General features: G+C 43.4%; 1 protein-coding gene across 4 annotated transcripts; it reads right to left on the bottom strand.

The window, feature by feature from the left end:
- Positions 1 to 13,944: 13,944 nt before the first annotated feature.
- On the bottom strand, positions 13,945 to 23,863 carry RAE1 (ribonucleic acid export 1). 4 transcript variants are annotated; one of them, XM_082326148.1, is made up of 13 exons: positions 23,477 to 23,564; positions 22,861 to 22,957; positions 22,603 to 22,707; positions 21,675 to 21,767; positions 21,203 to 21,289; positions 20,195 to 20,281; positions 19,860 to 19,931; positions 19,185 to 19,292; positions 18,726 to 18,832; positions 18,564 to 18,639; positions 17,838 to 18,032; positions 16,138 to 16,223; positions 13,947 to 15,554 (listed from the first exon to the last, which is right to left on the bottom strand). In XM_082326148.1, coding segments are annotated over exons 2-13 (1,107 nt in total). In that variant the 5' UTR covers positions 22,951 to 22,957; positions 23,477 to 23,564; the 3' UTR covers positions 13,947 to 15,553. The 4 variants fall into 4 exon arrangements, with proteins under 4 accessions (XP_082182273.1, XP_082182272.1, XP_082182271.1 ...); XM_082326147.1 differs by lacking the exon at positions 23,477 to 23,564 and adding an exon at positions 23,743 to 23,863 and having other exon boundaries at positions 13,945 to 16,223; XM_082326146.1 differs by having other exon boundaries at positions 13,945 to 16,223; positions 23,481 to 23,558.
- Positions 23,864 to 24,992: the final 1,129 nt, after the last annotated feature.

The raw sequence follows: 24,992 nt of genomic DNA on the forward strand, positions 1-24,992 counted from the left end.
CCTATCTGTGCAGCCTGCTTCTGGGACAGGGATGCATTATTCCCAGTTCCACTGGTGGTCAGCAATGGGGTTCCTCTCCACTGTCCCCCTTTTGCATTTCCATAAAATCAGAGAATCATAGAATACCAGGTTGGAAGGGACCTCAAGGATCATCTGGTCCAACCTTCCTTGGCAAAAGCACGGTCTAGACAAGATGGCCCAGCACCCTGTCCAGCTGAATCTTAAAAGCGTCCAATGTTCCCTCCAAGGATGGGCAGCTTACGCAAGGGAGGCTGTGAAACACCACTGCCTTTGATCTGACCTGCCGTTTTCAGGCCTGGCTTGGGAAAGGTGTGATTCAAAGCTGGGCGTACGGTTACTGTAGTGCAGCCCCGTATTCAGTTACTGTTCTCCTCTGTTCCTAACTGCAGGAAAACAAAAGCTGAAAAGCTGCTCGGTTCCTCAAAATCCATCCTTGGAGAACGCTCCAACGCTGGAGCGTTTGCAATGATTTAATTCCTCCCCTCCACCATTGGTTAGAGTCTGGGGGGTGGGAGGGGGTCCTAGAAATCATTTTTCATTCACAGCTTCCATCGCCCAGATGTTCATCAGCCAGAACCTCAAGAACTGCCCCTGTGCCTTAGGTTTACCTTGTCTCTACAGGGTCATCATTTTGCAGAGAAAGAGAGAAGTTTTTTTGCCACATGATAAATGCAGAGGAGACATTTTAGCAAAAAAGCCAGTGAAGTTCTAAATCACCATCTACTTTGGCTTCTATACAGCAGGTTCAGACTCTGCAGACGTTTTTCTTTTACGGAGCCCACAGAGAAAAGCCAGTTATTTCAAGAGAAAGGAATGCATTAATGTCTGCACTCCATAGTTATTCATTAATATTTTTCTTGCACTGCTTCCATAGTTCTAAACACCCTATGCTTCATAAAAGAAAGAGAAAAAAAAAAAAGCCCAGGAAAGCCGTTAAGCTTTTCATTCCTAAAGCACCAGACTTCAAGACTAGGACACATTTCCATTGATTACTGTGGAAGAAAGATGGAGCTGGGCCAGCAGCACCCAACATCACTGCCACATGCACAGCCTTCTGCAAAAGGGACAGTCACGCGGGAGCCCTGGGAGCCTCCGTTGGTTTACGCAGCGGTGTGCGTGTGTGCAGCCACGGGTCCATCCCGACAGCAAGCCCAGAACGCACCTTTGGGGTCGGAATGCAGCCAGGGGCCGGGGCCGCTCCGCCACTGCGGCATACCCCTCCTGTCTGCACGGCTTCCACCACAAACTGCACATCAGCTGCTTCCTGGGCAGCCTGAGCTAATGGCAACCCCGCTGGCATTCAGTCGCTGTCCTTTTACAGAGCTTCATTCTGCTCCAAATGATGGCAAAAATTCAAATCATCCAAATAGACTCCGGCTCCTCTGCGAGGAAGGGAAGGCTGACAGAGTTCTCAAAAGCTACCAGAAGTATCTCAGTTCTTGATGCTTACACTCGTCAGGGGGGGAAAAAAGATCACATACTTTTTTCCTCTTCAAACACGAGCCCCACATCTCTCAAAGGAGGAATCCCAGTTCCTCTTCTTTCCTAGAGGCAGGAACAGAAGTTCTTTTACAGGCGGAACAAGAAAGAAATTAGGGCTAACCCGGTATTTGGTGAACACGGCAAACCCCACAGTCCCGCTGGCGTGGCTGCGGGGAGGGTGCTTTTGTTTTGCTGCACCCTGGGAAGCAGGACGGGAAATGAAATCCCCTGTCTCATGGTACAGCTATTGCAAGCGCAGGGTCTAATGAGCTGTTACCACAAGCACAGCGGGAAAGAGAAGAGAAAGCGAGTAAGGGTGACTTCATGTGAGGTAACTTTTTTTTTTTACATTTTTCCCTCGTTCTTGGGATAAGCAGTCATCCTCCCCACAGCACCAACGGATTAAATCCAGCCACCAGGTCAAAACTGCAGGAGCTTGGCAGAGCTAGTTTGCTGACACCTTCCTGTGCTTTTACTACAATGGTAGGAGTACCTAAGAGTACGTTTCAGGTTTCTCTGGTCAAAGAGAGCTCCTGCAGAGACAGGCGTATCTCAAAGTACGAAGCTGCCTCGGGGAACGCTGGACAATGCTCAGCACAAATCCGAGAGCAGTCTGCAAGCAAAAAGGGGAACACAGATCTGATACGTGCTATTGTAGGGCTGTATCTAGTTCTTTGTATTTATTAAGAAATGAAACTACATTGGTCAATCAATGAGGAGGCTTGGAGAAAAGTCATCTTTAGCAGTGGTGTACAACCATCCACATTCCTAATGTATAGGATTTGTATTGCAAATCCAGAGCATCCTGTTCTCATACAGATTGGGAAGATTAATTTTATGGTAATTCAACAACTTAAGAGAACTCACTGGCTTTTTACTTACACGTTAATATATTCCTTGAGGCTTATACAAAACTGATATACAAAGGCTCCTTCTGGTGGACTTCAGCAGCATTATCCAAGACGTGGAATGGAGCACCTGCAGGTCACCAAACCAAGTGTCCTGGCTTCCACGGAAAATCTTAGAGAAGGCAGCACTGCAAGACCAGCCAGCTACAAAACCACGTAGAAATGGTCCCTGTCTAAAGGAAGAAAAAAATTATGGCAGAGGGCGTTGTACCTCTAGGAGCACAAGAACAGGATAGAGAGAAGGGGAAAGAGTAGCAAATTCGTTGCAGGGGAAAAGCTAGCCCTGTTCCTTGCCCTCTGCAGAGCTGCAAAGTCTTTTCTGTTCTTGTCCCTCCCTTGGCAGGGAGGGGTAGAATGAATGTCAGCGGGGCTCTCTGGTGCTGCCCTTGGATGTTTGTCTGAGCATTTCCCTTTCTTGCCCGGTGTCTTTGGGAGAATTGTGTTGAGACACCCCAGGTCTGATCTGAAAGCCATTGAAGAACCTCCCTCATTTCTTACAAAACTGATGGGCTCTATTTTTAAAATGGAGCAGGGCTACTGTGGAGCTCTGACCTTTTTCGGTTTCTGCTGCTGCGTAGCCAAGACTTCATTGCTGTAGGGCAGTGCCCTTGGGTTTTGTCATGGATACCCACTTACTGGTTATTGCAACAACAGTGGATGAAGTATCCCTCCTAGAAGTTCCGCAGTTAAGTAAGTTAGCTGGAGAGCAAGGGACTCACTGTGGGAACTGTTTGGTTTGTTAGTTTTGCTAATGCTCAGTCTGGATGCTGGCCACCAGCTAGGCTCTGAACAGTAGCATAGCTGGGAGATCTTGAGGGAAGCTGCATTCAGTGGCATTTGGTTTAGGTTATAGCAGGAAATTCTGCATCTGGGCCCTTTGTCTCAGATTTTCTGCTTTGATGCCCTGAACACACCATGACCATCGCTTAACTCAGAGCCGCTGCTGCAACAAGAGTTAAAAAATAAAAATCCTTCCTCTTCAGGCCTCTTGTAACAAAATATTTGAGGAGAGGATGTTCCTAATCAGGACTCCTTCTTGAACAGGCTTTTGCTTCAGCAGGAATCTCCCAATAGGACTATTTCCTCTTCTGAAATATTTCAGAACTGGGGATGCTGAGTAAGCTCTGTTTCCTTTGCTGGCTACGCTAGTTACACAGAAGCAGACCATGAGCTCTAGTGGTCACAGAATGATGTGTTTTAATGATGCAAGTAACTTGCAATAAAAGAACATTAATAGGATGCCATATGGATATGGACATTGGTAACCCTGGGATTGAGAGAGGCAACGAACGGGACACCTGACTGGACCACAGACACATTTTAGAGAGAGTGGTGAAAGGAAAGGTCATTAAAGGAAAGGTCATTAAAGGAAAGGTCATTAATTCTACTTCTCCAAACTTGCCTGCCCTCCCACTTGATATCCCTTTGCAAAATGAAAGTTGTGTGCCTGTGTCAACACGAAGGACAAACTGAATGATGATAACAGCTAACAAGATTCCCTAAAAATAAAACAGAGGCTAGGGAGAGAAATTGCAGAGCTCATAACTGCTTGGAGGATCTTGCCACAGGAAGGCAGAGCTGCAATGCAAGCCTTGGATATAAGTCTGGATTAAAATATAGGCCTAAGAGGAATAACGGCCAATGAAACTAAGAGGCTGTGCCATCACATTGCTCATACAGCTGCAACTACCAGCAAGGAGAACTTCTATATTCAGGAATGTTGGGCTTTGTTCTTCATTGACCGTATGTGTCCAGAGCTTGCTATTTCTTTCCCTCCCTCCTCTGGTCCTGCACTTCCCGGGACCAATGGACAACGTTAGGCATCAAAGCCCACTGGATGGCAAACCACTTCCAATTGCTACTGCTGGGTGCTGCCACTATCACAGCTTCCTTTGCTCCCATCTACCAGGAGATGCGTTGTGGCAGTAAGACTCCCTGCAGCTCACACCGCCACCAGCACTGTTCCCTGCGCATTTCGCCATGACTAGGCTCACCTGCAACACAGCAGCTTGGCCGCTTCTTCCATGTGCTCCTGTACTGAGCATGCACGTCACAGGGGAAGAATGAACCACCTGCTTGGGACCAGGAAGGATGGGGTCAGCAAGGAAAGGTGCTTCAGTGGACTAGCGGTGAACACGTGCTGCAGCGCACCTTGAGTGGTCAAACCTACATTTGTCGGTGCAGGTATCAGCAAACGGGTGCTGGTCGCTCTGCTCTTGGGGAATTTCTCTTCCATGATCTACGATGTATTGTTTATTACAGGTCGCCTCCTGGGAGTTGCGTTGGTAAATGTCCCAGTCGCCCAGTCTCGGCAGAGCATGCTGGGGAGCTGGAATGGCAATGCACCGAGGATGCAGTAGATCTGGTCGGGCCTGCCAACTGGGGATTGTCACAGCCTGACAGCAGGGAGCTGGGCTGGCATCCTGAGCGATGAAAATACTGCCCTTGATTAGGATGGTGACTTGTTTTCTGGCATTGTTGGCATCTATACCAAATAGTTTTGTCATTATCAATATTGCAATGTCTTGGCCTAGAGCAATGGTAACCCTTGCCTTTTCTGTGACCTTGGGGATGATTGCTCTTTGGCCTATAGTGAATAAACTAATGAAAAGTGCTGTAATGTTCATATTGCAACTAAATTATGCAAGAAATCCATGAAACCCTTCACTAGCTGATTTCAGTTTCTTCTTTGCTTTGTAGGAAAAGACAGGAAAAGGATGCTAAAAGGTTAGAAACAGAAAAGGAACAGGACAAAGCAAACAACTCGTGTCCATTTCTGGACTAGAAGCGTCTCTCTATCTTTTCTACCACAAATCCTCCACTGATAGTAAGTAATGGTGAACAGAAGCTCTAAGATAGAGAGGTCCGTTTTCCTGCTATTGACAGCATTAGGTGATGTCAGAAGAACATTAAATATGTAGGCCAAAATACTGCCCGTTTCCTCAAGTTTACCTTTGGTGATGCCATGGAGGAAGACTCTCTTCAGGAACAGGCCCAGGTCCCCCCAGATCTGAAGGCCAGGGCAGGGCATGGGGAGAAGGGAGAGAAAGATAAAGAGGCAAAACCACTAGTCATCATCTGCTAAACACAACCTCCAATAAAGATATTGTTCCTTTCCTGAATTTCTGCACAGAAATTCTGGCTCTTTTTAATGGAAATATTGTCCCAGCTCTCTCAGGCTGGGATTTAATTATTGAACAAAAGGGTTTTCCTCCCTGAAAAAGTTTTTTAGAAAAAACATTCCATTTGAGTCAAACTGCAAAGCTTACATCTCAAAATAGTTCAAGAGATGTTTTCACTATTTCATTTTTATGTTGTACTTTGAGAAAATATTAATTGTAACTTCATACTTTTCTTAGCATTTTGAAAACCATAAGCTACATTTTAAAATGGGCAAGAAATAACTTTGTGTTCTTTAAAGGAAGGAAGCAGAACACTTCAGGCATTTTGAAACAGCATTAATAATTTTTTATTATTATTTTTTTTGTTGAGCTGTTATGTTAAAACTAAGTGGTATTTTCTGATTTAAAAAAAAAAGAAAAGGAAACGCTGGAAGGTTCCTAACAGTCCCTGAGCTGCCAGGGCCACATCCCATGACCTTTTCATGGGATTGCACGTGACACTGGTAGCACAAACTGTGCAGGAACCGTCCCCCCACTCCAACAAGGGGATGGTCAGGACACAGAAGAACATTAAACGAGATGGCTCAGCTCTGGGATATACGACACAGTTGTATAGGCAAGAGAGACATTCTTAACTGCTAAAGAGAAGTGAGTTCAGAGCTGGAACACATCGATAGCACCGGGTCAGACCTCAGGTGAGCCCTTTTTATCCAGCTTCCCACAGGTGAGCATACCCAGGTGTCACCCATCTGCATCGCCTCCTTAATCTGGTGGTGTCCTCTTCTGCAGGTTGCTGTATTTTAGACCATAGTAATACAGACTGTTCAGCCCTGTCACATCCAATGAGATAAAAAAATCCATCTTCTCTGGTATCACCCTTCCAATTTCCAATACTTTTAGAAGGTATTTAATGCCTGCAATGAACCTGGCCAAGTGCAGAATACTATACACATACACGCATGATCGGCATGGTATGTAATTAACCTTCTTCAAAGGCTTAGTCAGAAACTCTTAGAGCCTTCTAGTTACCATGTCTACTCTATTCAAACACAAGGCAGCAAAGATTCGTTGCAGTGGCTCTGAACAGGATATGAACACAATTTAACTGTCATCAAAACAACATATCAGCACTGGATACAAAAGCTATATCCGTGGAGCCTGGAAAGGTATTTAAAAAGAAAAACACAGTTACCTGGACTGAAATCTGGGCGGAATGATTCCAGCTTCTACATGATCTCAAAAGGCCTGAAAATGTGCCTTTTTTTACAAAAAACTCAGTTCCCGCGCTGCCGCAGAAGGGCAGCACAGTCACAGACTGCAAGGGCCAAAGCTCACGCAGGTGATGCCATCCAGTTCCTTACAGTACGACACCCACACCCAGTCGGCTGGAGCATTGCGGTCATTGCTGATGAGGAAAAGCCATCAACAGCTCAACAGGCAGTTGCCAGCAACGTGATGTCCCCAACACTGCAGCAGGACAATGACATCAGCTGAACATGAGAACTGAAACACGGGCAGCCCATTTCCTGCTAAATCACACGGACCAGTTACTACATCGTGTGCTTTTAGTCAGTGGATAAGCACATAGAGAAGAGCATAAAACAATAAAGAGGGTATATGTCACATGCATTCTCAGAAAGACAGAAAAAGGTTGATAGATCAGTTGATCTGTGTTTTTGAAGTAAAGTCAGACTTGTGAACGAAGCGTATGGAGCGGTACGAAATCAGGAAATTCGTTCTGCTTCTTGGAGTATTGTTTTCCTTTCGCCAGCCTGGGGGTGCCAAGGCCAGTCCCACCTCAAAGGACATTTTCATCACCCTACAAGAAGAAAAAACAGCTCTTCTGTTTCCTTACCAGACGGGCAGCTTTGACAGCACTGTCCATGACGATAAAAAGGCCTAGTAAGAGCAAGATAGTAGCAAGTAGGTTCTCAGATGACTCTGTGATAGGAATGTTACTATTGGGGAACTTCTCCCTGGGCCGAGCCATGTTCAGAATAGTTTGGAGAGTTCAATCGTCTTCTCTTTCATTCCCTCACTGCTGCTGGCAGGACCACCAAAGAAAGGTGCTCAGATGATGAACCGGATTACCCAAGCCCTTGTGAAAGACATAGGTCAGCATTACAGAATGGCTCGAACTGCATCACACAGCCCGTGGTTGAACAAAAGCTCGATAGGAGAAGGGTTCAATGAAAAAGGTTTGGCTAAGCTGTTCTCTTTTAACAGACATTTCCCATCTTTCTGTGTTGTTGTGAAAAGCTGTTGCAGTCCAGTGAATGTGCTTCTGAAACGCTACATGCTAATGTTTGAAGTCTAGCAACATTCAACAGATGTAAAAGTTGCTCTTCACAAATATAGAGGTACTGTTCCATAAATTAAACATTAATGCATAAACAACCAATTACTGTCTGCAACCCTGCTGCTTTAGACCACGAATGAACATTGTGTAGAAAAAGGAGACCTCCAAGACAAGAGTCAGATGTCTGCAGAAAGCAATTACCCGTCAGTAAGCGATAGCTGTCCTTTTGAGCCCACGTAAACCCACTCTGTGTTACAGCAGGAGCATGGCAGGCAGCTGCCCTTCCAAAACCAAAAAGTTTGTGTTTTAACTCTGGTTTAGTCATTTGAGAATAGTTGGAGCTACTGCATTATTTCTGCACTTTACCAATAACCACAGGCTATTCTAAACAAAACGTATCGCCGTTTGTTGTAGGTTAGCCGTTGTATCGTAGGCTAGCAGGGAAAGACGACTGAACCGGTTGACAGTGGCTCAGAAAAGGACATTTGAACCTACGCCCTTCTGGGAGACGGCACAACTGTGATTAAATACCTTGGGAGGGTTTAAAGAAAATCCGTTACTTGAGTTTTGCTTCACAGTGTTCCTAGGAACTGGACATTATCATTTTCCTTATCTGGTCCAGCAAACCAAAGAATGCAGCACTACTCATGATTTGCATTTAAGAAATATCAATGACAGAAAGCATTCGGTATCAAACTACAAAGCATTTGTTAACACACCATAAAGGAAGAAGGAGACACTTAACTGACCCAGGCATTTAACAGGCAGTTTCCAGCATTTTTTCTATTACTACAACAAACTCATTAGCGGATCTCAGCATATACATACTTCACAGGTATAAAGCAGTTAGTGCCTGCAAAAGATACACTGGACAGTAAAGGGTAAACCATCCCTATTCACTGCGTTACCTTAATCTTTTATCTAGGCCTGCTTTTCAGTGGCACTTGATACAGGAGCTATACGAAACACTTCCTTGAATACATAAAGCCAGAGATCGAGTTACACATGGTTGAAGATCTATGCTGCTAGTAAGACAAAAGCTCCTATATTACCTGGCACATGCCTACTAAATTATTGAAGTATCTCTTCAAACCGAATATATTCACCGGATAATTAGTCAACAGAAGAAAAACGGTCTCTCTTTACAAAGCTCACGTTGACAGGTATCGTATCTTTCATGCAGGGCAACAAAAAGCATTTGCAGAACTGGCGCAACACAAACATTTGGGATTGCTCTGTCAGTGCCCAGGTGTCCCCGCCGCGCGCGGCCCCTTCGCGGCGCTGCCTCCCTCTCACATTACCTCACAAGCAAGTCCTAAACAGCGTGAATTTCTTTTACCTAAGGTAGCACTATCCCCATTTCAGAAGCAGGTAAATGGTACAAATAAATGGAGGCGTGCTTTGCATTTGAGGAACGAGTCTGACCAAACTGAAATAGATATCTGCAAGCCTGGCTCCAGCCCTGTGCGGTGCTGCATCGAGCGGGACCTACCTGGGGCAGCGCAGGCCGATCACTGCCGCTTTTAATTCATAACGCCTGTAGTTGTGATATCCCAGTGTGCCGCTCCAGCGGCTGGATCCTGACGAGCTCGTTTCCTGCTGCAGCTTCCTGGGAGCACAGGCCACTCCGTGTGTACGCCGAACATACCGCACCACGACAGCACCAGCGTCTGTCCGCTGAAACCATCCCAGCCAGCTGATGTGATGGGACTTCGTTTATTCGGACCTGGCAAGGGAAGAACGGTAGCAGTTTCCACGCTTAAAATGGCTGTCCTATTGCTGAGAGCAGTAGGACGGTCTCGGTACTGCCTGCATATAAACCTAAGCTTACCTGGAAATAAGAATAGATGGCTTTCAGCTGTTTGAGCACGAGCTGTAGGATGAAATACATAGTTCTGCCAACTCCAGCTCGCAGCCTGAGGTGTGCAAAGACGACATTCTGTCAATGCAGATATTACTGTTTTTTTCCTTTTAAACTACACCTATCACCCAGCAGCAAGGGGACAGACAGGTTCTTGTAGGGACCCTTGGCAGAATGATGACGGCACTAAATTGTACTTACAGTTAAAGCTTTATTTTCTTAACAGGATATTATGATTAGTATAGCACAGAATTTACAATTAAAACGGCACAGGATTTCTACAAGCAGAATCAATGTAGTACAATCTATAAGTAGCGTAATACAGAATTTATAATACTATTTAACTTATAGTTTCTAATCCCCTGGACTCTCTGCAGATCAGTTTGGATCTTAATACATGGTTTGCTGTATCCATATACAATCATAATCTAGACTCGAAAATCATATAAGAGAATACGAGTCACCCAGTCCTCGGAGGAAGCAGACGAGGATGGAGGCATCCCTGGCCACCGCGAGGTCCCGGGTCTCACCCTCCAGCAGCAGTTTGGGTCCCCGTCCCCCCCTTATGCCTTCGGCTGGGGCTGCACGGCTAGAAGGCGCGTCCCCTGGGTGGTGGATAGGGGATCCCTCTCTGGAGGGTGCACCGGATAAAATTGAAGAAGGTGTCGCGAACCAACGCAGCCTAAGGGAAGGCCACCCTGACAGAAAAACCACTGGCCCTCCAAGTCATGGGGGTTGGGCAGGAGGCCAACTACCTCCTCCCGGAAAAAAATAAAAAGTTGCAGAAACGACGAGCATCAACTTTCAAAAAAAAAAAAAAAAAAAACCGAAATGGCGGAGATGGAGAAAATCAGTAATGAAGTGAGGAGGAGGAGATGGAACTGGATCGGTCATGTCTTGAGGAAAAATCAACAGAAGACTGCGCTGTGGCCCTTGGGACTCCAGAGCACGCAGCCGCAGACCGATCGAAGTGGAAGAACAATGTTCGCACCTTGTGTGCCTCCTGGCACTGAGAGAATTCAGATCAGACCCCCCCTTAGGGCTTCTTACTGCTTGACTTTATAGACAGCGCCCTGCGTGCTGTTACGCTTCCCTGTTCTGTGAGGGGGTCACCACCACCACCGGGCTGGCCGGGGGCCCGCGGCCTTCAGGGCCAGCAGGGAAGGGAGCGATCGGCCCGGCACCCAGGAGTCTTGAGGCCGGCAGGGAGGGGAAGAAGAAATCTGTTGCATTTGTCTACTTGATTCACAGGACCTTCGGGGCCTGATAATGAGGGAAGGAACGAATACATGACCGGCTCGGTGACAGAGAATGGCTGCTTGCTGTATAAAATGGCGTTAGTTATGCCAACCACATTACCAGGGGTCGGGAGCAGGGGCTACCCGTCACATATGCCCCAGGGACAAAATAGCTACATGGGGTAAATAAGCAACTTAAAACCATATTCAAATCTTGTAATTCAAGACTATTTCTCCCTTTCGTTATCTGGTGCATTTCCCAGCTTTGAAAATGAAAATAAAAAAGGCATCGCATTTCAAATTTTTGGAAAAAAGTGCCCTTGTTTTTAAGTAGCTTATCGCTGAGCTTACCCGTTTGTTATTTAGTGAAGTATTTTTATTGGCTTTTTTCTTTCTTCCTTCAAGAAATCCAGTTCAGGAAAAAAACCTAGAGTCGCTTACCAGTTTTAAACCTACAGTCTCCTATGATAGCAGTATGAAAGTTGTTAAGATTTGTCTTAGAAAGGGAAGTTAATGCGAATGCCCGTAGTCAGTAGCCCAGCTCATATGCTAACTCACCCCGCTCCACCCTCACCTAATTCTAAACTCTTAAAATGTCCGGACCCCAGACATGCTACCAACACCTCTAATACCACCTAGGTCCCCAAAACTCAGGCAGCCGTACAGATGTCTCTCTGAGCAGCTCAAAGAGCATCTCACAGTTTGTTCTAAAAAGGTCTTGGTTTATATTTACGGGTAGGTATCACGTACACTCCCGTAGAACTCAAATTAAAAAGTATTTCCGTCTTGTACGCCTCTTCATCCATTCTCTGAGTATTTTGGGATGGCCTGATGTCGCACAGAACCGCACCGTGCGCTACCGCGGAGGCGGCGGGGCGGGGCGCGGCGCTGCTCGCCCGCTGGGGCGCAGCCCGGGAAAGCGGCCATCAGTGCTGCCCCCCCCCGGCCTCACCGCTGACTTACAGCAACAGCTTTCAATGGCACAGCGAGAGCATTTTGTGCGCGCTGCAACTGCCAGGGTAGAAAATCACATTAGGGAATTGTTTTTATTCTGAATTTGTTCCATTCGTTATTTCGTGTTGCGGCACTAGATGATGGTTCTCACCTGGCTGGTAAGCTGAACAGCCACGGGGAAATGTCATACACAGCGAATCTCCATCAAAAACTTCTGGGAGAAGGCAAGTTAGTCTTACCCCAGGCTGCAAATCACAGAATCACAGAATCGTTAAGGTTGGAAAGGACCTCCGAGATCATCGAGTCCAACCGTTAACCTGGCTGCCAGGTCCACCTCTAAACCACGTCCCTAAGCACCGCATCCACACGGTTTTTGAACACTTCCAAGGACTGTGATTGCACCGCTTCCCTGGGCAGCCTGTTCCAACGCCTGACCACTCTCTCCATGAAGAAGTTTTTCCTAATATCCAACCCAAACCTGCCCTGGCGCAGCTTGAGGCTGTTCCCTCTCATCCCATCGCTTGTTACTGGGGAGAAGAGACTGACCCCCCCCTCGCTACAGCCTCCTGTCAGGCAGTTGTAGAGAGCGATAAGGTCTCCCCTCAGCCTCCTCTTCTCCAAAAACGACACTTAACTAGTGAGTCTGGAGATGTAAAAACGTAGCAGCATAAGCCTTAACCTTTCATCTTGCCCTCGTTCATCTCTACAAACAGCAACAGCAGAAAAGCAAATGAGAAATAAGTGGCTTCTATAATTTCAAAGGCCTGATAGTGCAAACCTTTTCAGACCGGTTTGACACAATTCCTCACAGTGGACAGTTGCCCAAACATCTCGTCTGCAAACAGCACTTAATCACAATTAAATTGAACCAGGCCTAAGCAATAGTTTTATTGACATTTCCCACCTAACCCCACCTCTATCCCACATCCATACTTCTCCGGAGAATGACTCAAACTAACCTGTTTTCCTAGCCTAGGAGCTAGGCTGCAGTACTCACCAATGCAGCTATTGCGTTTCATCTGACAGATGGCAAATTAAGATACTCTGCCGGACTGCTTGCCGTTGTGCAAACATGCCTTGCTTTCATTTGTGAAGGGCTTTAGCAGACAAACTTTTTGTCAATTGCTTCGTTTTCTGAAACACACTTAATTAAACCAACATGCAAGACTACTGACATGTGAGACTAGCAAGGTTAAGATAGCTTATCTGAAAATGTTTATAAAACGTCCCCATTTTGGGCGGCATAACCGAGTTGCTCTTTCTGCCACAGATTATTTCTCTGCAATAAAACACAAACATTGACAACAAACTTCCAAAAATTAATGAAAATGAGTTATTTTATAAATCTAGCATCCCTATGGTTAGCTTTGTGTACACACGTTAGTATCTTGCATTCTACTTCATCCAGGTTTTTTGGACAGGTAACTGCCATAGAACAGCAAGTTCAGACGTTCCCAGAACACGCACTAACACTTATTTGTGTGTGAATAAGCTCTCACTACGTTTGATGCTTGAAGGGAGACAGCTGCGTGCACTTTACACGAGGAGAACCTCGTAATAATTCCAGGGAGGAGTAAATTGCGAGTGCGTTCTCTTAACTTGGGTAATGGAAAAGAAATCAGTTCAAAGTTTGACTTTGTCCTCTCAATTGAATATATCTAACGTGCACAGCAACCTAATGGAAAATATGCCCTTCTGAAATCAGTCTGACCAATTAATGTGATGATTAAATAATTCTGAAACCTCGCTGACAGATAAAAAGAAGTTGATTCCAACAGGAGAAAAAGGACTCGACACATTAATACAGAACTGTATTACCAAACACGAGGGACTTACCAGTGAAAATGAAAATAATGAAAATATATGAAATAATTAATATATGAATAATATATATTCATATATAATAATTCATATTCATATATTCATATATTGATATACATTCATAATGTATATTATTATTATATTATATATGAAATAATGTATATTCATATCCATTATTTCATGTATAATAATATAGGAAATAATGAAAATAATGAAAATATATTTTGGCCAAACTTAGTATCCACGTAAGTAGGTGCAACTCCGTTGGATCCAGCAGAAACGTACCTGCTGAACTAGAGTGAATCTATTTTCTCATCACTCGCTCACATTGTTAAGTATTTAAACAAATAAACAGATTTTTTAAAACAAGAAACAGATGATACATTCCATTCTTCCCTGTTTACACCACACTTAACCTTTAGCCTGCAATTGCTTGGTGGCATTCATTTGACTGGGAAGAGTGGAAAAATGTGCTAACAACCAAAGATTACAGCCTAACAATCACAACCTTTGAAAATAAAATTCAACAAAACCAAAATAAATGTTTGAGCAAATGACTGGCTATTGATGTAACTGCTGGGAACTCTTTCTATCTTAAAGCAAACAAATAGTCCATTAATATGAAATCTAAAACCATGTAAAACAGAGAAGTAGCAGGAAAAAAAACTAACTTGAGAAACAGAACTCCGAAAAGAGCATCTCTGAACAGCAGCAGAGTGTATTTCATGGACTTTCCTCAACTACGCAACTACACCAAACGAGAAATACACACCCAACAAAATCTGATGAACACCGCAGAGTCTGAAGCTAAAGGACCAGTAGGCTATAGAGTTTGAAGACAGTATGATTCATTTGTACTGAAGACAAATTGTCAGGTGTCTGGCTGTCGAGATAGCAAGGAACTTGATTTGTTCTCATAAAACAAAAGGCCTTTCGCACTAGTCCTCTTAATTCTTTGACGCCAAACCACAGGAGTCATTCATAATGAAAGAGCAATTGGAAAACGCATTAGATTTCCAGCCCAAGCAGCTGGGGGAAAAGTACTTTACATTCAGAAAATGTATCTGAACTACAATGAAAGGACAAGAAACTGCTTTTGGAAGTGAAGCACACCACCCTGTCCATGTTATTGTAATAGAACTTTCGAATATAAAAAAGCATTTAGTAAAAATTTTATTTGAAACATTGCATGAATCCATAACCATAAGTGTTACAACATACAGTTTTACAGAGAATTTGTACAATATGACAGGTATTTCTATACATGCGCCCCCTCCCCCCCCATTTTTATTTAGTCATTATCAAACAAACAATAGTTAAACAGGAATAATAAGCATTCACTTCTAAAAAGAAAACTTTGGCATGTATACAACTGGCTAGTTAAAAGTAAACAGTGGTAGATTCAAGTCAGAAAGAGACCCACTTGTTTTGTTTCACAGCATTTTTCATCAGGATGAAACTCACCAGCGCTATTTTCTAGTTAACACAAAAATGAGTACATTTTCCCAGAAACCCCTGTTAAGGGACAAAAACATGTTAAGAGAGATGCAAAAGAACCAACTTTTAACTCTAAAAGGTGTCAGTTTTAAAGCAGTTTAGGCCACGAGTATTTTGTACACATTGGTTTGGTCATGAACAAAACAAAGCCTTTAATGGTTTGCTCCTATTACTGAACTATATATCACTTGGCACGACTGACAAGTTCTCCTTTGGATTAGAGTAAGCATGAGTATCGTTGGCTCAAAAGTCACGTCCACTGCTGGAGCGTAAGCAAAAACTAAAGTAGAATTTGCACTGTGCCCATCTTCCATCTGGAGTTTCTGTCACTGCTGTTGGCCACTTACGTACCTACCAAATTCATCCAAAAATGAAGGAAAACAATTTGCAAGGCATTTCTTCCTGGCATACAGTAGACAATATTTCCATTTTAAAAATCAGAAAGCAATGAAAGAACCCCTGAATAATAAGTAATAACAAGCCTCCTCTGAGAAGAATTACTTGCAATTCTTCAAGTACATACAAAAAATACAGTATTTATACAACTTCTCCAGAACTATTATAATCAACATATTTTAATGTAGTACTAATAAAATAAATCCATAGATACAAACGGTTGCACTTCTAAGCAGGAATATCTAACCCAGATTTTGATTTTGCTGCAATTTCATTATTGCTGTGGAACAGACAGTGGTTAAGTCATGTGAATACTACCCTCTCTTTCTTATATACATCGGAATATCTGATTTGAAAAAAGATGTTCTCCAGCAAGTCAGAATACATTTAATGTAATTTTTACAGTTCCTGCTAAATGTTAGCGATCCAAAGTTGACTGAACCGTGGTGCAACAGGGCACAAATGGCAGAAGAGCAGTGGAGTAGAGGCAGGAATGGCAGAAAAACAGTAGAGTAACACAAGTCAGACTCATACTCACTACTTCTTATTCCTAGGCTTTAACTCCTCTGCTGCATTTCGCAGAAAAATGTAGTTTTTCTTCTGTGGATTATAAAATTCATGACCCTAAAAAGAAAATTCATCTGTATTTACTCTCTTCAGAGAAGAAATATCAGCATTACGTTAAAATGTAAGAATATGAATGTTCCATTAGTTTGGTTTATTAAAATTTAATTTTAAAGTCTTTAAGACCAGATATTGGACAACACTGGTGGATTAGAAACAGCTTACTATAACAAACAATTACAAGAACTGTGCACATAAAGTACAACTTAAAGGGCGTTTATTTGGTTTTAAGGTATAAAAAGCTTTTCATAAAAAATAACCACGTATCTCTAAGCTCTACTTTACAGATGCAGCCTAAGAGCTCAATATTATTTTTTTCTTTTTTAAACATCATTCTAGGCAGAGAAGAAACTAAAACTTTAATGGCCACCCAGTTTCAACTTTATATTTTCTATCTTTTAAATGAAATAAGGTCACATTTCTTCCAAATGAAGCCCAAATTCTACAGGCAACTGCAAAAATCTCTCTGCTCCCCTACTGCAGATGCAAATATACTATTTTGCATATTGACTTTATTTGCATACATATTTCCAACTTGATGCACAAGTATTCAAATCAGGGAGAGTAAACACTAATAAAGCTATTAAAGTCCCATGCACAACTTGAAAATTACCAACTGCACTTGACAGAAACGGTTCTAGAAAGGACATTTAGTACCTACTGGTTTTACTACTTAATATTGGTTTACAGATCTCAAAGACAGCTCGTACGTATCTGCCGCTGCAGTCTACCCAAGCATTTAGAACAGAAGAATTATCTGCCCTAGCATCTAACAAAGTTATCGTACTTTGGGCAGCGTCCAGAAGACTAGACACAATGCAGTAAATTATGATTTTGCTCTCTCTGTGGCATGCAATCAACTTTATCTGTGCGATTTCTGCATTCATTTCAGTCAAAACCACACGGAATGTTATTCTCAAATTTAAAAGCACCAGTTATAACAGGAAAGTAATACTTTTAATGGAAGTTGCCATTCCATTAAAGTCGGTTACATTTCAACCTGGCTACCCCCTTAAACTATTCCGGAGTATTGCTTCTCCACGTACTTTGTTCACTGTGATTCTCTTGCATCTATATGAGTTATCGTTGAGTCGTTTGGGAGAGAAATACGTATCTAAGTGCCACCAGCAAGCTGCACTGAATGGTACTGGAAATTGAGTACATGGCATTCAAACACTGGTTTAAGTGTTTATAACCACACTCACAGCTTTTTTTAAAGTTAAAGGGAATCTGCAGAAGCAGCAGAGATGTGCATTTCGAAGAGATTTGTGGGAACCTGTTCGGGTGCACATAGCCCCATGACGCACCCCACAGCAGAATCCGTGTGAGCAACCAGAATAACTTCTGAATCACGTAATTTACATTTTGCTCATCCACATTTGCAAAATAGCATTGTTTAGCAATCTTATCCAACTGAAGCTAAAAACCAAAGAATGCACGACTTCAGTGTTAAATTTCATCAGATGTCTAAAACGACCATTGTAAGTTCTCTTGCATGCTTGTGAAATTAGAAAGACTCAGCTACTATTTATAAAGAACAGTGAAAGCCTCATGTGAAAAGGACAGTCTTAGTTGTCAACTGCAAGTACGAATATGAGCCTAAACCTTTCTTACCTTTGACCAATCGTAACTGGAAGCATATGCAAATATATTGCCATTATGGTTGAAACAACAAGCAGATATCGGCTGGTCAAGTTGTTCTGATGTTTTTAGTTTTGTTCGCGCGTCTTTATCCCAGAAGCTGAATCTACCATCAGATCCTACTGTTGCAAGAGTACCATGGACAGGGTGAAATGCTATGCCATTTACCTGCAGAATCGTAAGAAATACGATGTAAAACGCCACACATGGGAACACTCACAACACATGTGCTGAATCCTGAGAGAGTACATACACAGGAAAGATTTTTTTTCAACTAGATATAGTTCTTATTTTTTTAAAATCTTCTCAGATACATTCTCTGAAAAAAACCAAACCAAAACAAAACCCAAACCCCCACCAAAGCAACAAGGAAAGCATCATCTTTTCTGTAATACCTAAAAACTCAATGCATAATCCCATTACACAAATATATTAAGTATTGCTTCAATATCAGCAAAATTAACAAGTGTCATCTCCACCAAGATTATTTAATGAATGGTTGATGTGGCGCTTGTTTTAAGGGAAGTACAAAAAGTTTTCTTCCCTCTTAATGTACAACTATGACTATGACTGGTCTTTAAACATACGTCTAAGATTACTTTAGGCAAGATAAAAGGTCAAGGAGAACAAACAATTCATAGCCAATTTTACATTAAGAGTGTATATTGCCCCGTATAGTGGTATATGCTGAGTACTTACAGCATAGATATCCTGAGGTGCTGATGTGTTTGTTCCATTGGAGCGATGGCATTTAAAAGTGAAATTATCTTTTGCACTGGGGGTCAAAAAAAAAAAGTCTTTTTACTTTCCTCATTGTAAACTGAGCAATAAAGAAAGGATGTTTTATTAAATGATACTTACGGATTTGGGGGGTTGATATAATGAATAGCTACTCTTCCTTCAATACTTCCAAGGGCAAATCCAGTAGGTTTGTTCACTTTGTCTTTAAAAATAGCAACACAGCGATGCTAAATTTGAGAAAGATACAGAGGATTTTAGACAGAGGCCTGAGGGGCAGATTTTCTGAATGCTGTCTGTTTTCCATGGGGACACAAAACATCACATACATCAATGCAAAGTAAAGCAAAAACACAAACAAGGTCAAGAGATAGGTCAAATTGTATTGAGAATTTGAGCCACAGTATTTACATTTCTAAATCCTCATGAAGACCAGCAATAGATCAATGGCAAACCAGGACACGTGCCATACCAAGATAAAGTACTTCGGTTTTGAAACACTGTTTGTTTTTACCAAAAAATGGCAAGCCCAGAATTTCAACAATCTGTATAAATACGCTTGTAATAAACACAATCATTTACCTGGTGTTTAAGAGGAGATTCTATTCTTCTAAATTCAGAAGGTTGATTCTCTAACTGATAAACTATCAAACCCCTTTCTGCAGTGGCCACAGCAGCCATAGGATGAACCTGGATAAGGTTGTAAAATAGGTTGGAAGAGAGACACTTGTGTTAATAGCGTGGCAGAGAATTCTATTTATTATTTCGCAGAAATCCCTGAAGAAGCTAAAGGAATTTACTATTTTCTGGGGGGAAAAAGAGGGAGGGAAAGGGGAAGAAGAGAAAGAACAAATTTCATTTGTAGACATATCTTCAAACAAAACAAATCAGTTCTTCCCTGCCATTGAGAAATTAAACATACCAAAAATCTCCTAATTATTAGCTGACCCTCCCAATGTGAATCACAGTACTCATCCAGAAATTAGGGTAGGTCAGTCCTAGTGCTGATGTGGTTTTGTGATGTTAAAAGGATACTAAGCATGTTTTGTATGATGCTAACACCTATTTTCCAGAGCCTAATCAAGAAGATCAATTTATGTTTTATTGCTAAAAATCACACAGAGATCCAATACTATTCTATGATTCTATACTAACAGCCGGTATTTAGTGCTAACCTACAGAAGCCTCAAAGACTTCCAGTTTATTCATACTCCCAGTCACCTAGCTGACACTAGTTTACCATATATCATGGCTTACCACATCTGCACAATAACATCTTTCGGGGAGCTGCAGTGTCATCATAGGTGTTGGTGAACGGGTATCCCAGAACTGATGGAAACAGAGACGAACAAAGTTATGCTTGGAGTTGAGGATGCACCATTTAAATTACTTCAGTAAAGAGAATACAATTGGCACCAAGTTGTTGCATTCTTGTCTATAGTCAGAATACTGCAACTCTCTGTGAAGTGAGACTATTTCATTAATCTGTATTTTGTATTAGAGTTTAATAAATTATCTTCATTTCACATAAATGTTTTCATACACAGATTACTAGCACCCTTTGCGTCCATTTGTTCAGGTAAAAATCATACCTTCAAAGTTTTATCCCAGCTTCCCGTCATCACACAGCTATAATTTGGTGCTTTAATCCAATGGATAGTCTTCACAGGGGCATCATGCTGAAGACAAAAAGGACAAACACACATACATTTACTAAGATAACAATCTACATTTCTTGTTTATGCTCCTCATATTTTTTTGTGTGTATTTACACTTTTTATCCATTCAAGAAAGGTGATTCATTATTTTAGTCCAGCAGTTAGGATAAAGGTTCCTGACACAAAGAACTACAATCAAGTCACCCTATGTAGGAAGATGGTCACAGCAGAAATACAAATTATGAACAGCAGGACTTGCTATTTATTTATAAAGGATATTATCCATCATGCTAAAAATCAACACTTTAATAATGTTATTTATTACAAACTGATATAAAAACCAGTCTCTGCTGACAAGAGCTACAGAAGAAAGGCCTACGTTAATTACGCCAACAAGATTTTAAAATCAAGGCTGAGAATCTGAATGTTATCACCTCAAATAAGAGACAAGAAGCAATCATTAAAAGGATTCACTCTCTTCTCTAAATTGTATAACTGGTAACTCATTTTAGTCACCATAACTACATATTCTATGAACAGACATGCACTTCTAAATTGAGAATGTAAATTATAATCCCTGTTACTGCTGCAGCAGAAAGCTGGTATTTGTGAAAGTGAATTCAATGATTTCTTTATTTTTTTTCCCCCTATAATGCAGCAGGGTGACTTGGTGAGATCAGAGCAGCAATGGAAAGAGCTCTCTCAAGTAAAATAGATGAAACAGCTGCACAGGTTATTCAAATCACTTTGATTGCAGGTCTCCCTATTTACATGCACTTCATTATCTCAAAAATATGAAAAGCACTCTACAACCTCTTCTTTACATAGCAGCATCTACTTCAGAAGCACTGAACATTAGCTTAATTTGCTAATAAAGGTAGCTTTTAATAAAAATAGAAAAGGAAAAAACCCCACCTAATAGCTTGAGGCTGGCTTACTTACCTGTGCAATCTGAATAGCTTGATTACTGTTGAGATCCCACATTTTGGCAGTTTTATCACAGGAAGCAGTAAATACTTTACTCCCATCCTAAAAAAGCAAAAATAAGGCCAAGAGATTAAATAGCTCTATCATGCAGTATCTATCTGTCAAAGTCTTATTCTCTTTTAGTAATAGCACAGCATTAAAGCAAAATACACAGGGACTGCAAGACAAAGAAGAAACATGAAAAAGGAAAAACTGTGCTAGCTATTATCTAGCTTTAAATACATTTTTACTTTTAAACTCACTTCTACCCTTCTTACGCCCATGTTAGTCTATTCTATTAGAACATGCTTAGCACGTATTTACAGTAACATAAGTCTATACAGTAATCACGGGCTGCATCTACATGTGGCACCCATGTCTGTCTGGAAACCACACGCCAATTTATTTAGGGTTCTGGTAGAAGTTGTTTATTTAAAGAGGAACATACATCACTCCAGCAGCCATCTAGTACGGGCCCTGTGTGCATCTGCTGAGCCTTCGGAATTGTCTGTCCATTATCTTGAACTTCCCAGCAGCGAACCTGTAACAGAAGCATATACAGACATAACATATTAACGTGAACTTAGAAGACTTCTCTTGTTGAAGATCCCAGCCTCAGTTTAACCAACAAAAAGTACGATTATAAACACCAAACTTTTTTCAGAACTAGCGAAACCTATATTTTATCTGATTATGTTCCTTTTACCTGTACAGCCATAACTCAACCCACAACTTCAACCCCACCTCAAAAGTACCTTCCAATCACATATCATCTCCCTGTGCTCTCCTGGAGAACCCTTAACCATCAGCTAGGGAGAAGCTGCCTGCTGCAGGCTACTGGCCAACAGACCAAACAGAACAATTAAAAAACGCGCTCGCGTTTGTCTTCCCCTGCCTGTTTGTACCAGTGGGGATCTCGCCCTTCAATCCAAACAAACTTCAGGAAGTTTGTACGAACGTAATCTTTTGGAGACTACACTGTCAAACTGGACGACTTACCATTGTGTTCATCGTTCTTTCACTGGGCAAAGCATAACTATGTTAGCCTAACCGTGTAAGAAAATGAAGCTAAAAAACAAACAAGTAGGAAAAAGAAAAATCAAAGTAATAAAAATCTAACAGGGAAAACATTGACTACATATTCCCAGCTGAAGCTTAAAATACACAGGCAGAGGAATAACTTATCTGAAGATCACAAATGAATTTCTCAGTTGAAGCAGCTCAGCTATATCAAACTTATTGCCTTGGCACCAGACACAAATTTTGCAGTTCTGCAAAGAGGAAGATTTTCAGGTGCCTTGGCACAAGTTTTTAGGATCACATTTTGCACTTCAGGCTCCCACTTTATTCATCTGTAGGCCTGACTGAGTACTTACATCATTTGCCCATGATCCTGCAATGAGGAAATTACCCGGCAACGTTGGCGGACTAAATGCTAAACAAGATATGCTGTCATCAGGTGGAGATGTCACTTCAATATCCTATAAAGGACAGAAAATAAAACAAAATTAGCCACATTTGAAAACTGTGCACTGAGAACCTGTTACTTCTACAGGGTGTGTTAGTAGGTACTGCTGTGACACACTGAAACACAGCAGAAGAACAGTGGTTCCCACAGGGGCTAACGCACATACCTTCATTGGATTATGGTTATCTGCAGTCGTGCTGCCAAACATGCTGGTACCTCCAGTACCAAAGCCTGACGTTGATCCAAACAGACTCATCCTTGCCCTGCAGACGAGGAAAAGGCTTACTGAGACCTACAGGGCCCTCAAGCATCCCTAGGGTCTCCCACCGCAGCCATGACACCAGCACACCCCTCATCCCACCTGGGAGGCACCCAGGGATATAAAAATATACGAAATTAAAGAAAAAACCACGCTTCTCGTTACAGGCGGATCCCTGGCCCTTCCCGGTCGGCCACCCTGCCACCGCTGCCGGGGGTCCCTCTCCGGCCGCCACCTGGCGAGAGCTCACCCCCCCATGCCCTGCAGCCTCCCCCGCGCCCGGCGCCGCCCGCCCCGGCGGCGCTCCCCCTCCGCCGCACGCCGCAGCCCCCTGTCTCTGCCTACAGCCCGCCCGGCGGGGCAGCGAGGATGCCCGGCAGGCGAGGCCGCGCCATTTCGCGGGGTCCCGCTTCCCTGCCGGCAGAACCGGCCGGCGCGGGGAGCGGCCGTTCGAGGGGGCCGTTGGAGCGGGGCCGGGGCCGCCCGCAGGCCGCGGCGGGGCCGCCCGCCGCCCCTCACTCACCCACCCGTGCGGCGGGCCCGCTCCGGCCCGCTGCCTCCAGCGACGCGGCCCAGCGGCTAACGCGGCGGCGGCGCGGGGGCAGGCCGCGTCCCTCTGCGCAGGCGCGGCGGCCGGCGGGGCGGTGGCGGCGCCTGCGCCCTGGGCAGGCGGGGCGGGGCGGGGCGGGGCGGCCCCCCCGGTGCCTGCCGGCCGGGGAGAGCCCAGCGCGGCGGGGCCGTGCCCCTCCGTGGCGCTGCCGCTAAGGAGAGAGAAAAAGAATTAATTACTTCTGTTTTCCCTGCGCGCGAGGAGGGGGCCGGCCGCGTGGTGACGCTGGCAGCAGGCGCTGCAGACGAGGTGGTTTCTCCCGAGGCGGCGCGGTGCTCGGGCGCGTGGCAGCAGCGTCCGCTCCCCCCGGCACCGCAGCGGCGCTGCATGCGGCTGCCGCGGCGGGGGGGCCCCGCCCGCTCGAACGCCGGCAGCGTTACCGCGCGCAGGCCGTGCGCCAGGCGCTGCGGGGTCTCGCTGGCTCCCGGGCGGATGACGCCTGCCTGAAGGCCCGGCGTAGGCCTGCGGCCCGGGCTGCGCTCCGCCTCCGGGCCCTGCGTGCCCCGGCTCCAGGAGCGACTCGTGGGTAGTAACGCTGCTACCGCGCAGTACGTAAAAAGGAACTTTAATTCCTTTTGAATTTAATTCTGGCGGAACAATGGTTAAAAAAAGCCAACTGGATAAGTCTGCTGAAAATATTATCCAAGATCCATGCAGATGACTGTATAGGTCGGTATTGGAAGTATTTTCTATGCAGTCAATTTGGTTTCCTCACATAAAACTTATTGTACGCTTTAATCACCACAGTTTCCTGCTCCTTTTTACTGTTTTAGAGCCAACTGAATAAAGAAAATGAACAAGGGATTCTGTTATGATGTGCATCGTTAACAGGATGGTTTATTAAATTCTTAATTAGTAACATCTGCTTGCTTCCTTGTTCATTGAAGACAAATAGTAATGTGGTTGCTGGAACATAGCTGCTTAGGATAGGCGGTAATGAAGAACTATCTGTGAGTTTTCAGTCTGAATTTACGGTGAACACAAAATGCCACAATGCTGTACTTAAAATATTTCCAAAAGGAGGCATGCGCAATAAATTAACAAAGTCTTTCAATCTCTTAAAAAATAAAAGGTCAGTACAGCATCATCTTGTGCTTTAAGACAGAAGGCAAAGCAATTCCTCGATACGTTTTTGAACTTAACATTTTCTGGACAGAAAGAACATATCTCATTATCTTTTTATGTATCACATTGCATTTGGCATTGCGACAGTGCAGAAGCCACAGAATGGAAGCAACAGTATTCTGTAAAAGAATCGTAATTTGTTTTATGGTTTGAAAGAGGAAAAAGAGAGACTTATAATCTAGATACAGTGATAAAGAAACCTAACGAAGCTGAAGCATACTCCTCTGTCTCTCTGCATTTTCTCTAAGAGCAGTCAACAAAATAAATCAATCTCACGAAAAACGTTTCATTTGCAAACAAGCAT

This window comes from Platalea leucorodia (genome assembly GCF_965183815.1).
Source record: "Platalea leucorodia genome assembly, chromosome: 13".
Taxonomy (NCBI): Eukaryota; Metazoa; Chordata; class Aves; order Pelecaniformes; family Threskiornithidae; genus Platalea; species Platalea leucorodia.

Bases quoted from the DNA above. Each gene is read 5' to 3' on its own strand.
- RAE1 (XM_082326147.1), bottom strand. From the start codon at position 22,950: ATGAGTCTGTTTGGATCAACGTCAGGCTTTGGTACTGGAGGTACCAGC. The intron at 21,768-22,602 runs GTAAGTACTCAG...CTTCTGTTACAG, and splicing joins CAGGATCATGGGCAAATGAT to GTTCGCTGCTGGGAAGTTCA. The intron at 19,932-20,194 runs GTATGATTTTTA...TGTTTCCATCAG, and splicing joins GCTGGGATAAAACTTTGAAG to TTCTGGGATACCCGTTCACC.